This window comes from Colletes latitarsis, chromosome 10 (genome assembly GCF_051014445.1).
Source record: "Colletes latitarsis isolate SP2378_abdomen chromosome 10, iyColLati1, whole genome shotgun sequence".
Classification (NCBI taxonomy): Eukaryota; Metazoa; Arthropoda; class Insecta; order Hymenoptera; family Colletidae; genus Colletes; species Colletes latitarsis.
Genome location: NC_135143.1, coordinates 13703159 through 13719133, shown reverse-complemented (window position 1 = coordinate 13719133; position 15975 = coordinate 13703159). Strand labels below are relative to the sequence as shown.

Genomic DNA, 15975 nt, shown 5'->3' with positions numbered 1-15975 from the left:
AATTATCTTTTCCTTTGTCAAGTACTAGGAATTACTATATTCAAAAATTGTCCTTCGTTCGGTCAAATATTTTTTTGATTTATTATCGTTGCACGTACGACGAGACGCGGCTGAATTATTATAGACGATTAACAGAATATTTCTTTTAATTTCAGGCTGTGCGTTCGTGAAACTTTCATCACATCAAGAAGCGCTAGCGGCAATCAATTCTTTACACGGTAGCCAAACTATGCCGGTAAGTAGCTTTGTCTTTGCTCACTTCAAAGTTCACTGTAGAGTGTTACGAACATTGTATGTATTTAATGAATATGCTTACACGAAGAAATATTTCCTCGTTACAAATATAAAATATTTATTATATCATCACAGCTAAAGGAGATATTTAAGTATTTTAAACGAGACAGTGATCTTTCGCTGAAAGTCATCGGCGTGTCAGCGTGGCTGTCAAGGTATTAATGACGCAGCTAATTATCCGATTAACCGGAGGAGGAGAGCAGCGAAAAATACGCATAAAATTAGCATAGGAAATGGGAGCTGAGAACAATATAAATGACGAAGCGTACCGTAGACCCATGGACGGTCATTCTCCGGAGCAGTTAAAGCGTGTAGGGGTAGACAGCCGTAGTAATGACTGTCGTACTTGTAAATACCCTGTGCCTGCAATCTAATGACTGGCCAAACAGGAATCTGCATAACACTTGGAGAAGTGTGGGTCGCCTCCTTCTTCGTCGAGTCTCCCCCTTGGCCCCGCGTCAAACCACCAAACTTTCTCGGTTTAGGGTCGGACCACGAATTCCCAGTTGTAATTGAATTGTCAGTGTGTTCCGTCCCGGGATTCCACCTGCTGATTGGTGAAAGTTCGCAAAGCTGCTTCCCGAACTTGACCATACTGCATTCGTCTTCCAACCTCGTCGTTAATATCGTCCAACCATCGCTCCTTTACGTCTGTCGATGTATCAAAGTTCCAAGCTCTCGTTGCTATTGTGCTTTGTTGCGTGTATAATAAAAGCGTGGCCTAAACTGCTCCGAAAACTAGACCCTTTCATAGAGTTAAAAATCAGTACCTTCTTTTTTTTACGACACCAAAACAGAAGGGATTTTTCAAATTTTTCTTTCATTTCCCGGAACAAATGTACCGGAATTCGAAGCGCGTTAAAAATGAAAATTTCGATGTCCATCGAAGCAAAAGAAGAATCGTGTACTTTCCAATATCAACGAGGGATTTTTGTTATGTGTGGCGAACGCATCGCGTATGCGAAATCACGGATTGCGTCGACTTAAAGCGCGCGAAGGGAAGAGGGTGTGCGAATATTACTCGTTATAACGCTCTAATCCAATAGCGAAATGCGGGGAGAAATTGTGGGCACGGAAGAGGAACTTCAGGATCGTGCCAAGGACCATTTGCCCTTAAAAGAGAAACTGACATGACGCGAAACGTAATATGCAGATCGCTTAATTATCACAACGAATTATGCAAATTTTGACACGAACGTTACGAGATTTCACCGCGTCGCATTGGGCGATTCCAGGGTGCAGAAACGTAGGACGGAAACGAAGCACGCAGTTTGCCCTTTCATTAGGGCCGGACTAGATTTGTTAGCCTCGAAGAAGCGTTAATAATTCACGAAATCCACGTTCCCGTAAAACCCATTAAATCAGCAACACAAACGAAACTTTCGAATTTACCTATTTATTGTGTTTCGAAGCGCGAACAGTACAAGATAATTTTTTTCAATCCTGATACACGAAAATATTAGTATAAATATATTCTGTTTGAATCTCTCATAGGTTGGTTTTTAGGTGGAGATATATTTTTATTATAAAATTAGTCTGACGCGAGATAAAAAATTCCCGAGGTGTTTAGTTTCTACAGTATTAAAATTATCATCTCTGATCGCGTGTTGCATAGCTATTTGAGAAACCGTCGACGCGCTATCAATACTTCGAAGTAGGGTTGTCTAGGGTCTCGAGATAATCTCGTCTCGAATTTCCGTTCCGAGACGAGACTCAATTGTCAACCAGGACCTCGTTTTAAACGAGATTCTCGAGAAAAAAACGGGTATTTCGGATATAAACGTAAACCGAAATCCCGGATTTTAATTAAAAAATATGCAAATTCATAACTTTTGCGATCTTAACGAAAGAATAAAAGATAATAGAAATTTAGAGATATATACATTGTTATTTTCATATGTATCTATCGCACATAGATGTTTTCTTTTTAAAAATACGATTCGAAATGTTTTCATAAACCTTTGCAAGTGCCTGTTAAAAAATATATCAATGATCCTGAAATCTCAAAAAATATGATTTTCAGAAAAATCTTTCGCTTCTGAAAATATTTGTCCGTTCCAATGGAATAATGTTTTTCTGTAAAATTTTTTCCTGCTATCAAAAGCAAGTGAGGTATTTAAGGTCGTGTTTTCTACGTATGCAAATAACGATTGTTTAACCCACTTCGTAGCTTCATTTGTTCGGTCCTATTGATCGTACAGAGCTCCCCAAGGTCTCATTTTTCTTCCTATGCGGTGTAATTTCGGGCATATTCTATGCATCTTGCCAATCTAGAAGCGTGTGAAAAATTTGGCGAGACAATTTATAAAAATGACGTCTTCTCGCGTGATTTTTGCATTTTTTAAATCCAACTTCGAAGCGCTGCAAATTCCGGTTCTATTTATCGTACAAAGTTTTCTAGGGTCTTCTGTCGTTAAAAACTATTTAATAAAAAATCGTTTCACATCATTCGCATAATTCAGGGCACGATTATTTAATAATAAATTTCTTAATCATCTTGTCAGTCATTTGATCCGCAACGGAGATATATTTATCGCTCGTAGTATATTATATTATACAATTGCATTGTAACTTTTGAATCGTGTGTTCTGAGAAGGACAAGCAATTGACTAAACAATCCACGTATTTTTACTTTGCATTGATCACACACACACAGATACCAGATTTAAAAAAATTCGAAGTTGCTAGTTCGGATCTAACGAATCCAATTCGTATATAAATACGAGTATATTTGATGATTTCTAGTAATTATTGTATATTTAAAAAGCGTATATTTTCTAAAATGCCAACTGTATTTAAGCTGTCACGTGTGATACGTCCGCGCTGAACCAGCCAAATGTTTTCCCTGTTCAGTATCCACGCGAAACGTTCACGAGAGAGTTGCTTGCATAAGGGGTGAGTGATTAAGTGGTACGACGGTACCGTATATACTGGAGATGCTTCAGGGTACACGGTAACCGGCCGCAGGACGAAAACGCTTGGCTCGAGGAAGGTCCTTGTGATGATTAAGGCCTGTTAAACCGAGGGATGCGCGTATTGCGTTGGAACCTAGCAGATATGAGGGATCTGCCGGAGTATTCCAAGGACTCTCCAGATCGAAGGAGAAGGAACAAGGACAGACAGAGGGAACCTAACGGAGGAAAATCCCGAGTCCCCGTCCTTGTCGAACAAGAACGTTTTACCTATAGATCCGGGTCTCCGCGCAATCGTTTGGAAATCTCCGTCTTCGAAACGTCGAGCCTCCGTTTTCTTCCGTCGACAGACACGACAATAAAAAAACCAAAAACGTTCTCTCCAAAGATTTTTACGCGTGAAAGCTCTTAAACGGACAAGTTTGGTTCTCAAGAACCGTTCGGGGTTCCCTAAATGCAAACGAGCAGATTTAAAAACGAGAACGCGGCCAATTCGACAATCCGCGAAACGTTGTTACGGACTCGGTTGCGTAAAAATTGCAGAGCTATTCCGGCTTTACTGCATTCTAAACTGCACTGGAGAATTGTCTGGTTGCGCCCGCACGCCCTGGTAACGTAAGAACGATCAGACGCAAACGTACAAAAATATTTCACGGGATTTCCTAACGTATTTCGTTTCGCCTGTTTTCTCGGAAAATGTCGACAACTTTTCAAAATAATTATTCTAAATACGAGCGATCATATGTTCCAAAATCACCCCCTTTTGGGACGCTCTGCACGATCTTTTACAAAAAAAATAAATTGAAGGATGGAAATACCTGGTCTGTACGCTTGGCAGGAACGCATTTCGGGCAAATAAAAGTAAAAACCGTCGGAAAGTAACGGGGACGAAATCAATTTTATCTATGTTGAAAAGCTACGCATTTACATTTATATTGTAGACAGACGATATTTCCCTCGGGAGTCGACGCGTATCCGGAGCAGGTGAATTTGGGAATCGCGACGCGGCATCAACTAATCGATGATTAAACCGAGGTTGTTACGATGAAAAATTGCTAGTCGCGGGCCACGAATTCCCCGATCATTTTCTCTCTCTCTCTCTCTCTCTCCCTTCTGGCTGCTTACTGAGCCGAATAATGCGGTTTACGCTACTCGAATTGACAGCGCGTTCGCACGTCACGCAGCGCGCGGGCAATATTTCTCCAGGGGCTCAATATTTCTGCGAGGTTCGCGGTCCGTCTCTCGCAGTATGTGACACCGGTGGAATGCGAGCACGACGACCTCACGCGTAGTTATGCCTTCCGAAGCGTGTGACATTTCTTGTCACGCCTCGCAATACGCTCGCGAACCGACCCTAATCCCTCGCGCCGCGCTGCCTCCTCGCTCCACTCCTCCCCCCCCCCCTCCCCCTCGACCGCCACGGCTTTGCAAACTCCTGAAATGTCTCATAATAAAAGCAAACCTACGGGAGAAGTGTTTTGCCAGAGTGTCGGCTAAAACAGCAGGACGTAACAGCCGTTTCCAGCGCAAGAATTTTACGTAACGTTGCCTCGTTTTTATTTTCGTTACCTGCCTTCGGGGCTCCCTGGCATCGTGGAAATTAAGTGCTCCGAATAAAAAAGCTCCCCCTCCCACTCTACCGTCACCGCCTACTCCGTATTTTTTACCCCGGAACGTCTTATTATTTGCAAAATGCGTACCATTAATCGCGAATTGTTTTTCGACGCGTTTAATAACTCGGCGATAAAACTACTTTTATTTTATGGATTTTGCGCTCCTTTCCTTATAGGCCGAGAAAAGGGCTCGAAATGATCCAGATATTGTTTGTAATATGTGCTGTGCGTACGTGAGAAGTTGTCAAGCGGTCTCCGCCTAGCCAACTTCTCGCGTACGCACAGTATTGCCAATTACAGTGGACTCTGTTTCGTTTGGAATCCTAATTGACCAGTCGCTGGTAATCGAAACGAAAGGCAGAGGAAAGACTCGCTGGCGTGCGTGAAAATGAAGAAAGTTTCGCGTCGGTATTCGATTTCTGAGGAGATCCTTTTGAGCGAACGTTGACACGAGCGATTAGATAGCCGAAGTTTAAAAGTTCGTTAAGCCGGGAAAGGTGGAACCGTGCGTTGTAGGTGTATGTAGAGAGAGCATCGGTGGCAGAAGTAGCTCTCCAGCCTCGGCGGACGTTCCTTTCTCTCCGTGGAAGCGAACGAAAAGTGGATGGAAGGAAATTGTCTCTGCATTAACGGAGGCTCGGAAACTGCTTCCAACATTTAATTAAAGACATTCCCTGAGTAATTCCCTCGGTGGCTTCGTAATTGCATTGCTTTTATCTTCGGTACAACTGTTACTTGTTTGGCGAGTCTTTCGTATCGGAAGTCAGAACGGGAGACTAAATCCCATGGGCACGAAAAAGTACGGTCGAAGAAAAAGAAACGCCGATCGATGGCCCGAGACACGAAACTCCCTCGATACGGTTCCGTCCTTCGTAAGGGATAACCGTTCTTACGGGGCTGATTTTGAATATTGCTATTATCGTGATTAAACTTAAATTGGAGCGAATTACGGCTTCGTGTCTCCGAGCATCCGCTTAAACGCCGATCGACTTCGTTCGCGATAACGTTGGCTCTAGCGTGACCGAAAGCAAACTCGGTTAATGAGCAGTGATTACGATTTTAAAGCCAGCCTCCGTCGTATTCTTCGACCGGATTGCTCTTTAAATTTACGAGACGCCCTTTTACCAAAATATCCTCCGCGAGCCTCGAACGGAAACTGATATTGGCGTTTCACGATCGCGTCGAAATATCTTTCTCTACGGTTTAACGGTTCTCCCGCCGTGGAAATAAATTTTCCGCGCGAGCGGTAACGTTACATCGGTTTATCGACACGAACGGAAACGAAACAAATATCAAGATGTACACGCTGTTAACTTTTCACGAACTAGTCCGCTCGGTCTAGATCACGCCGGGAAGAGATTGCACAAATTCGAAATATTTCTACCCGTCGGCGGACCCGAAGCATTCAACTTGTAATTTGAAATACATCAAAGAATTGGACGGTTTGCATCCAGCCAGCGTTTTGAGGTCGGCAGAGGATCACACGGACAAGAGGCAATCGGCGTTCCTGCCGGTCTTGCGGGTTCGGTTGCATCTATTGAAATTACCACCTTTGGAATTGGCAAGTGTGATAGTGCGGCTAACGGGAAAGCCTCCAATCGAGTAGGTAATTGCTTCATTCCGTTGCCAAGTCTGTTGCAATATCGCGCCTCTGTGAGTCGAATCGTGACGTTCAAAGTCTTTGACCATCCGAAAGGATGATAGATTTTTCAGATCCTTTCCAGATCGAATGTATAAATATTTTATACATTCAGTAATAAGAACATCGTAACAAGCGTTGTCTCGATCACATTCTTCCTTTATTTTTTATAAAAATTGCTTGAGTACCATGACGTATGTGATATCGAAAAAATTCGGAGGGGGTTACTGAATTTTGAAATGTTCCTTCAGTAATATGTTATTTGATTGTAGATTTTTTCAAAAATCTTGTCTAAGAGGCTAAGAAGATAGGTTTGTATATAGTCTGCCTGATTTGGAAATAGAAACTTGGACTGTTTTTCAATTATTGGGCAATTGAAAAACAGATTGTTTATGAATGTCATGTAACTACACTATTTTCTTAAAGAAATGTTTTGAGTCTTTCGTTAAACTTTTACTATTTTTTTTTTTAGGTCTGTGATTGATTTATAAACGTAGAGTGCAAAGGGTTACGAGGACAGTGTTAGGTTGGATGTTTGAACTTCCTATTTCACAGGTTGTGCTTGTGGTGTAAGAGTTTAGTGAAGAGGTTGAGTGATTTGTGGCGCTCTAAAAAACGTTGAAAGCGTTGGCTGGTATTTCAGCTTTCTTTATATCTGTGTATTCGTTAGTACTAACCGTTGGAAATGTAGGAATGTTGTGTTTTTAGTTACTTTACACGTAGTCCAGAAAGTGTTATTTATTTCTATTTCCCTTGTTTCTTTACATTCGGTGTGTAGTGAACTAAACTTGACCAAGTTAGTAAATTCAGAATCCGGATTAATGATTTTAGAATAGTTTTATGTTTTGCTGGTGGCTTTGTAATTGTTATATTATTCGAAAATCTGTTATCTTTGTCAGTATCTTCTTTGATTCTAATGGATTGATCGATACTCTGCTGAGAGATGATTGATGAATGTTTACTCTGATGATTAGGTACTAGGAAGGAAAGTTTTGGAAAGAAATCAGTAATATCCAAAGTTAGTTAAACTAGCAATCGATAACTCGAACGCAATTACGTAATACTTGATTTTCGTCAAAATCATCCCTTAAAATTCCTCGCGGCGAGCCTTGCGCCCCGTATACTTGAAACTATAATAAGACTTCGTGCTTTTATTCCGCTAGTTTAAAAAGGACAACCTAAACAGTATCATGCACGGGATAAACATAACGAGCGGAGTGTGGAAGCTTGAAAATTTCTCCCGGTAATATCGCTTGGGGTTGGCTTTTTCTTTTCACGTGTAGTTCAGAACGTTGGATCGGAATTAATGAACCGTAATCCCCCAATAATGAGGCTTCGGCTTCACTGGCTTTGATACGACCTCGGCACCCTTCTTACCCCGCCACCCTCCCTGTCTATTGGTCTCTGTGTACCGATGTACATATGTGCTCGCGTAAATGTCACATACGCTACACGACTTAGCAGGCCGATGGTACGCAGAGAGCCTAGGCCTTCCTCGCGTCGAGGCTGTCGACACGAGACAAATTATTTTTCTCAACAACGCGCGTCGATACTTTTCACCACATATAACGAGTTGTTCGAGCGGTTCTGCTCGTAGAGAGAATACAAAATATCCTTTTCCCTCTTTCACGGTCGCTCTCCGGCTTGTCAATATTTTTTCCGGCTTTACAGAGGACCGTGAATATTTTTGCCGCGCGAATTTTACCGCGTCAACGATGACTTCGACGTTGCTGACGCCTCCCGTAATTCATGGGAAAAGGGACGAACGCGCGTGTCAGAAAAATTTTCTCGTTCAACAATTTTGTTACGGCCAACGATAGCTTGCCTCGCTGCAATTAACGAAAAATGAATATATCGTCAAAGATCAAGGGTCCTTTGGTGTCTAATTTTTTGATATTGCGTTCTCTTAACGTCTCCGTTGAAAACATCCTGGACCCAATATTGTTTAGAATTTCTCGCGTACGAGTTTTGTGTGTGCTCTTGATATCACTTGCCGTAACGCCGAAAGTTGAATGCAACTATGAAACCGGCATAACTTGTGTTCCTTGTAAACCGTGGCGGATGCTGGTTTCCCCGGAACACGGGCGGTTATTCGAGCGCTCGACCATATTCGACCCGGCTGTAAACGAAACTTTTAATAATCGCGAGCCAACCGTTCCCTTTACTCTCGAGGAAGCCTTTTCTCTGCGCGATTCGCGGCGCACCGATTGCATTCGACGCTCATACGCGTGACCAAGAGCAAAGTGCTTCGTATAAAATGTTAATAGAAATGTCACGCATCGACACCGATGGAAAAAGCTTTTTACGTTCCCTATGAATTCGACGCCGGCCGAGCGGTAATATTTTTTTTCATCTCGATCCATTGTATTCGACGTCCTTACGCCGAACGGATATAGCCTGCGAAAGCTCCTTCGAATAAATTAGACGCAAATAAACGCGGGAAAAAACAAAAGATACGTTTAATCATTCTTTTACTTTACTTTAATCCGCGATATACTTGTTCCATGCAATATCTGCTCCCACATTCTATCGAATCTATAAACTTTTATACGAGCTCGTTCTGCTGGCGTTATCTAACGATACCGTACGAGGGATGAAAAAAAAAGCTCATAAAATTTGTCATAAATTCCAAGTCAGAGTACACGCTTTCCGTGGCCTTTGACAACGGACCGTGGTTCGAACACAATAATGACAGAAACGCTTTTACAACATATGGAACAACCGCCATACACAGAGAGTCCCGTTTGAAGTGTTACAGCCAATTTTGAGGGTGGTAAAAAGATTTTCTACGCAGCGTACTTGTTTTGGACCAACAAACGTACGATAGCATCAAAATTTCGAACTTTGGAACAGCGTTATTTTTTGTGTCAAACGAGTCTCGTTGATTCTTGTAGATCATTTCGGAACATGGTTACAGGAGTTCTATTTTTTAAATATTGCTTCGTTTTAAAAAATACTATTCTCGATGTAATACCGCAATATAAGTAGATTACATCAAACAATGATACCAAAAGGGACAGCAAGAACGATACAACCATCGGATCTCCGTAGGTTTAGAATTCGAAAAATGGAAAACTGAAAATTGTTTATATTTTACAACTGTTCGTAAGCTCCAAGCGTGGATGCTGCGCAACGTCGATCGACGAACACTTTGCGAGCGCTTTTGGCCAGTATGAACCCAGTAAAATCGGAAACACGAGCTTGAAAAACATCGAATTTCCATAGGTTACGGAGCGACCATTGTTCGAAGGAAAACGTGCTCGTGACTCTCGAAGCGTCACGGATTTCAACCGCGGACCCGCGTGGTTCGGGAACAACGGCGTTCCCGGTAGGTTATCCGGTGCGTGATTATGGTTAGGCGGGAGAAAAAGGCCGGGCAAGCTTGCAGGATAGCGAATAACGTTGTAGACGCCTGTATACGGTCACGTTACACAATCGTGTCTGCGTGTGAGCATGAAACCGCGCGTAACGAAGCAAAATTTGTACAAGTCAAAGTATTCGAACATGCACTGCATTTTGCATTAACGATTTATGGCACGATCTATTCCTAGGTGTGAAAATGCCACGTATGAAAAAAAAAACAGTAGATATTGTACTTCTACCAACGACTATTTTGTTTTTTTAAATATGAATTGTCAAACTTGATGACATTTACGATTTCGATCTCTTCTTCATTGAGAAAATTTCGTATGCCCAATTTTATGGGATCCTACAATTAGACGCCCAAACAGAGGAAAATAAATGATACTAGAGTCGAACAATTAAATCGTATCCACATTCCTTCCACTTGCCATCTTTCCAGCTCTGCACAGTATATATTTCCACCCGTGTGACCTAATTCCAGCCAATTAGCACTTACGTAACCGAGATTTTACTGGCCTATGGTGATGTTCCTTCGCAACGGTTGATCCCCGATAGTGGGAGGGCGACTACAATGCCGTAAGGTGCAACTTCGTCGACCTGGTAGTTCGCTCCTTCCATTATTTTCCGAGTTCAGGCTGACTGTTCCGGAATTCTTACGCCCGTAGGTATATCTCGGGATCTTCTACCGATCCGTTGTCTTCCGATGGAATCTGTCGCGCTGTACGATGTTTCTGGGCGATGTCGTCGGTTTTATTTTCGTTGGTTTTTCGACGCCGCGATGCTTTGGACCCTGCAACCGTCCTCCGTAATCGAATCAGCTCTCTGCCAGGCTCCACTTTGCCGAATTCCCCGCCTCGTCAAACTCCGTCAAACGAAATCATCCGTCGAGTTCCGGCGGTTAGTGACAGGCGTTCGTAGCTGTGTCTTGACAGGAAACTTGGAACTTTCGAAACTCGACTGATCTTGATGAGTCTTGGAGTTAAACTCTCCGATAAAACATTGAACAAAATCTGTAGATATTTTAACAAACGTACGATGAGACAGAAAGAATAGAAAGCTCGAACGTAATGTTATTTCAATGCGAGCGAAACCAAATTTTGTTTAATGGGTATTTAGATTTGAAAACGACGAGTGTTGTGAAAAGTATAACGAGTATGTTAGAAAATAGACGTGGTAAAGAATATCGTGCGACGAGAAGCATGAATTTCAATGAGCGTGTCAACGGATTACAATATTACCATGGTTATATAAACGCAGACACGCCCCGCATTTGCATTGATAGCATGAGTATAATATATCGTGCGAAGCTCAAAAGCTGAGCTTTTCTCTGCAACCGCAATAGCCACTGGCCACCTGTTGCCTTTTCATTTATATTTGAGATGTACTGAGCCCGTCATCGCATACTTATCTCCGTAAACGTTTCGAAGGGGAATGTCTTTTCACGGTGAGAAACGCGCGAAATAATTCCCACCCTCACCAGAAATTCTCAACTTATCGGCGATCTGATTTAACGTGACATGCACAAATTATTTCCTACGACTGATCACGATTTTCATGCCAACTTTCGTAAAAAGTATTTAAACTGAAAACTTTTACGAAAATTTGCGTATTAACAATGACCCGAAACTCGTTGGTCCCCGTGATTCAAATTTAATTCTAACATCTGGTTGATAATTACGTCTGCTTCGTCTTTCGAAATGAGAGAAATAACCGTGTAATTGGTGCGCGTGTCGAGGGAAAATAAGTCAGACGCGACGATGGGGTTGATTTCCTGCATGTAATGGGAAAAGAAGGCCTTAAACTTCTTTGACAATTACGTACGCCGCCGAACCGACATTATTATCAAATTTTCCTGCGTGCATGTAAATTTCTAAGGCACGAGGTAAACGCTCACGCGGCCAGAGAAAACGCGAGATTCCAGAAAATTATACAGCTTTGCGTCAGCGACGGTAATCCCATTGTTACAGCGCCGCTTCGTCTCATGGGAATTACGAACCGGGGCGTTGGCCAGTAGTATCTGATCCTGTATTTCAGACTTGCTTGTCATAGAATGGTAATTTACATTGTGAGCAACTTAATCTTGACACGATAAATCGTGTGAGTTCACCCTCCAGGTGGGCCTCTCATAATGCATCGATCACGGTTCGCGTGACCGCTCGATTAGGATAATTCTCACCCCCGACGCGTGAAATTTTTCAAAACAAAATAAGTAAAAAATATGGTATGAAGTTTTATCGTATAATGTTTTTCGAGATAATTATGCTTGAATTACACGCGTGCTTCAAAAATGTTCAAAATTGATTTTCTCGAACGCAAAGTCTTCTGTAAAAATATTTTACTCTACATTTGTGACTTGTATTTTTGAGAAGATTCACCCCATTCTCCCCTTATCGCCCCTTAGTGATATATTCAAAACAGCTGATTACTTCTTTTAGTTGTGACGATAGTAGAAAATATTCTGCGCATAATTTCGACGGTTTTAATCATTTACTATGTTGATACGTATTAAGAATACCTTCTATAATAAAAAGACAATGCACAATAATTATCGAAATTGATAAGAATCGAGACGAATTTATATAATGGTAAATAATGTGTGTTCCAGGGTGCATCATCCAGCTTAGTGGTAAAATTCGCAGATACTGAGAAAGAAAGGCAATTAAGACGCATGCAGCAAATGGCCGGGAACATGAGCCTCCTCAGCCCTTTCGTCTTCAATCAGTTCGGCGCTTACGGCGCTTATGCTCAAGTGAGTCACATTGCTGTTAATGGTTCTCGCCTTATCGTATTACCGTCCGCGTGCCCCCGTTATCATAAATCATAGTCTGCGAGGGTTGCTGTCTTGCTATAAACGATCGACGATACTCGATAATACGTTGTTCGCTTTTTGCAACACTGAATCTGAATTTCTCTCTTGAAACAGATTCAACGTAGTATTCGCGATCAAAATAAAAGGCACGCATATAAAACTATTATCATTAAAATCAATATGTAATTTTAAAACTAAGATTTCAATATACTTTGCTTTGAATTAAAAATAACCAGAAACGAATGTCGGTCCAAAATAAAAAGAAAATGAAAAAAGCATCGTCTCATAATCGTTATAAATATAATCTGGTTGATTTAATCTATGGACTGCGTCGGTCCAACGAAGAATTTTAACATTTCGATCAAACGCTTTAGAATATTCATCACTAGCAATTGTCGACAACTTCGAAATGAAATGTTTTAAATGAAATATGTATGTACGGTGAAACACATTCGACATAAAAGTTCTATTTATAGCAACAAGCGGCTCTGATGGCTGCTGCAACGGCACAAGGAACATACATCAACCCGATGGCGGCGTTAGCTGGACAATTGCCGCACGCGTTAAACGGCATACCAAACTCCGTCATCCAGCCAACTTCCGGTAAGTTCATTGCCGTTCTGATACCGATATCGATACCACTGCACGTTGGAACAGATTTCCCGAAACGTGGCCAAACTACAAACGATTAATTTTGTCGATATTATGAACACAAATATAATTATTACTAGAGAAAGTTATACGTAACGTATATAACATGACGCAAAAGGATCTAGTAAGAAAATATCTTTCACTCTGTGAAGAGGAAAAAAATACAATCTTTGCATGATCTCGAACATTTAATATTTCCCTAATTACAAAAATTAATATCCACGACTATTGACGATTATTTATTTTGGGCGAAGTTTATTTTAATTTTGACCACGTTTCGGAGATTTTGTCCCACTGTGCTCTGACGTCGCCAGAATTTAACACCGTCGATGCATGCCTTAATTTTTTAATCCCGCTACGCCCACGCCATCCCTCTCGCTGGGAACGAAGCACAAGGAATCCGCGAAACGGTCGATTTCCGGAAAAACATTCGACTCGAAAGACATACAGGGGATACAAGTTCGTTTCACCGACGCGAAACTCTTTCTTTATCTTTTCCCTTTTATCCGGCTCTTCCCGTTCGTTCCTCCCGGACATCGCGACAGCAGGAGCGTACAGTTCGTTACATTATAACCAGCTCGTAAATCAATACAACATTCTCACCGAGTGCGACTCGGCCCGAAAGATATTGCCAGTACCGCGAATCTTTATCGAAAAGTTGCCCCGAACGAGGCAAAGCCAAAAAGCATTGTTCTTTTTCGTCTGCATCCCTTCGACTATCGTTCTTTCGTCTCTCTTGCCCCCATTGTCTTCGCACCCTTTTCTTTACTGGTTTCTCGCGTCGAAAAGGGAGAGGCGAAGCAGCCCTGACAAGCAAAGCAAGCACGGAAATCGATAGGAAAATAATATTTTATTTCTTCTAGATCTCTCGTTTGTTATTTAAAATTCTTGTTTAGATACGAACATTGCCCGTATCTGCAGAAATTCGTATATTGTAATTCTCGTCGATCGTATTTTAGTATCGATTTAAATCCAATAGTGAAGCAACTTTTATAAACTTCAAATACGCATGAAACTTTCAATAGTTATTCTTGCATTTACAAGCGTTCGACAGCTATTCGAATACGTAGGATAAGGGAGGAAGAATTCTTTGCCAACTTGAGCAGCGAAAGATTCGTGTTCGATTCCGGCAATCCGATCGGCCAATTCTTTTTCTCCCCTCGCGATAACATACCGATACCCACACATGAGCTTTGTATACCTTTCGTATATGCAAACACATTTTCCCAGTGTTTCTCAAACTCTAATCCACAAGCTGCCACAAGATAACAAGATAACGCATGCCCAATTGATATTTAATATTATAAAATTTCTTTAAAAACTAGTTTCGAAGTACAGGTTGTTCGGCTATCCTTGGGAAAAATTGTAATGGGAGATTCTAGAGGCCAAAATAGGACGAAAATCAAGAATACCAATTTGTTGATGGAGGCTTCGTTAAAAAGTTATTAACGTTTAAAGTTCCGCCCGTACTGAATTTTTTTCTCGAAAATGCGCAGAATTTCGGGGGTATGTCTATTCACCAAAAATGATTGTAATTGACCCCCGAAATAGAAAATAATTTTTCCAGAACGATTTGAAATTTTTTTTTTTCGTCGAATTTTTATTAATATATTTATATAAATATTTTCGGAACTTCTACATATTATTGAATAAAATACACGTTGTTTGCCTTTTGAAACATTAAAACCGTCCAATCCGTTCAGAAGTTATGATGTTTTAAACATACGTATGAAATTTCAGGGAAATATATCAATGTATGGTCAGACATTATATTTTCGGTAAAGAATTTTTTTCTCGAAAGTGCATAGGAATTCGGGGGTATATATATTGACCAAAAATGATTGTAATTGACCCCTGCAACAAAAAATAATTTTTTCAGAATGATTTGAAATTTTTTAATTTAATTTTTTTAATAACTTTTTAACGAAGCCTCAGTCAAGAAATTGATATTCTTGATTTTCGTTTTATTTTGGCCTCTGGAATCTCCCATGAAAATTTTTCCCAGGGTTGGCCGAACACCCTGTATATGAAAATAATTTAATTGTACTATTGGTGACTCACCGACGGCACTCCTTCGGTCTGCAGGAAGATGAAATTTGAGAAACACTGCCGAAACAAAGTAGGCGTCAGTGGAACAGCAAAGTAGGGATCCAATTATCCTGAGAAAACAGTCGGTCGGTTTGTCGATAGAATGATTTATTCGCATTTGCATTGGTACGAGTCGTTATTAGTCCTAAGTTCGGTATCGAGGGCCCATCGATCTGCAAATCACATGGACCCCCCAAAACGTGGCGCGAGGCATACGGATCGTAGGCAAACTCGCGGCGACGTCCTAGCAATTATATCGTATATACCGTAAATCGGTTGACAAGACGTACAGGAGGACAACTAACCAAACATTAGACGTACGTCGTGAGCATTTCTGATCCGATGCCGCGCGTCAGGAGGGTGACTGAGGTCGGTGTTGTAAGAGCAAGAGGGTAACTGGTGTGTACTGATCAGGTTTGTTCGTAGGTACCGGTACAGGGCAGTCGGTTAACGGGGCGATACCGTCGTTACCGTCGCCAACGATGCCCAATTTCAACATAGCTGCACAAACACCTAACAGTCAACCAGCAGGTTCGGATCCAAGTGTCTACACCAACGGCATACCGCAGACCTATACGGGACGTGAGTATCAACTCAGGCGCAGTG

The 15975-nt window shown here is 41.5% G+C and overlaps 1 protein-coding gene across 17 annotated transcripts in view; it reads left to right on the top strand.

Moving 5' to 3' along the window:
- Positions 1-15975, top strand: part of Bru3 (CUGBP Elav-like family member bruno 3) — a 714599-nt gene that overhangs the window by 675378 nt on the left and 23246 nt on the right. For 15 of the 17 annotated variants that reach the window (XM_076775070.1, XM_076775069.1, XM_076775079.1 and 12 more), the window contains 4 exons: positions 156-235; positions 12427-12570; positions 13107-13233; positions 15784-15951. In XM_076775070.1, the coding sequence (XP_076631185.1) occupies positions 156-235; positions 12427-12570; positions 13107-13233; positions 15784-15951 (519 nt within the window). The remainder of the gene's footprint in view (positions 1-155; positions 236-12426; positions 12571-13106; positions 13234-15783; positions 15952-15975) is intronic. The other 2 variants (XM_076775081.1, XM_076775065.1) reach the window with 1 other exon arrangement.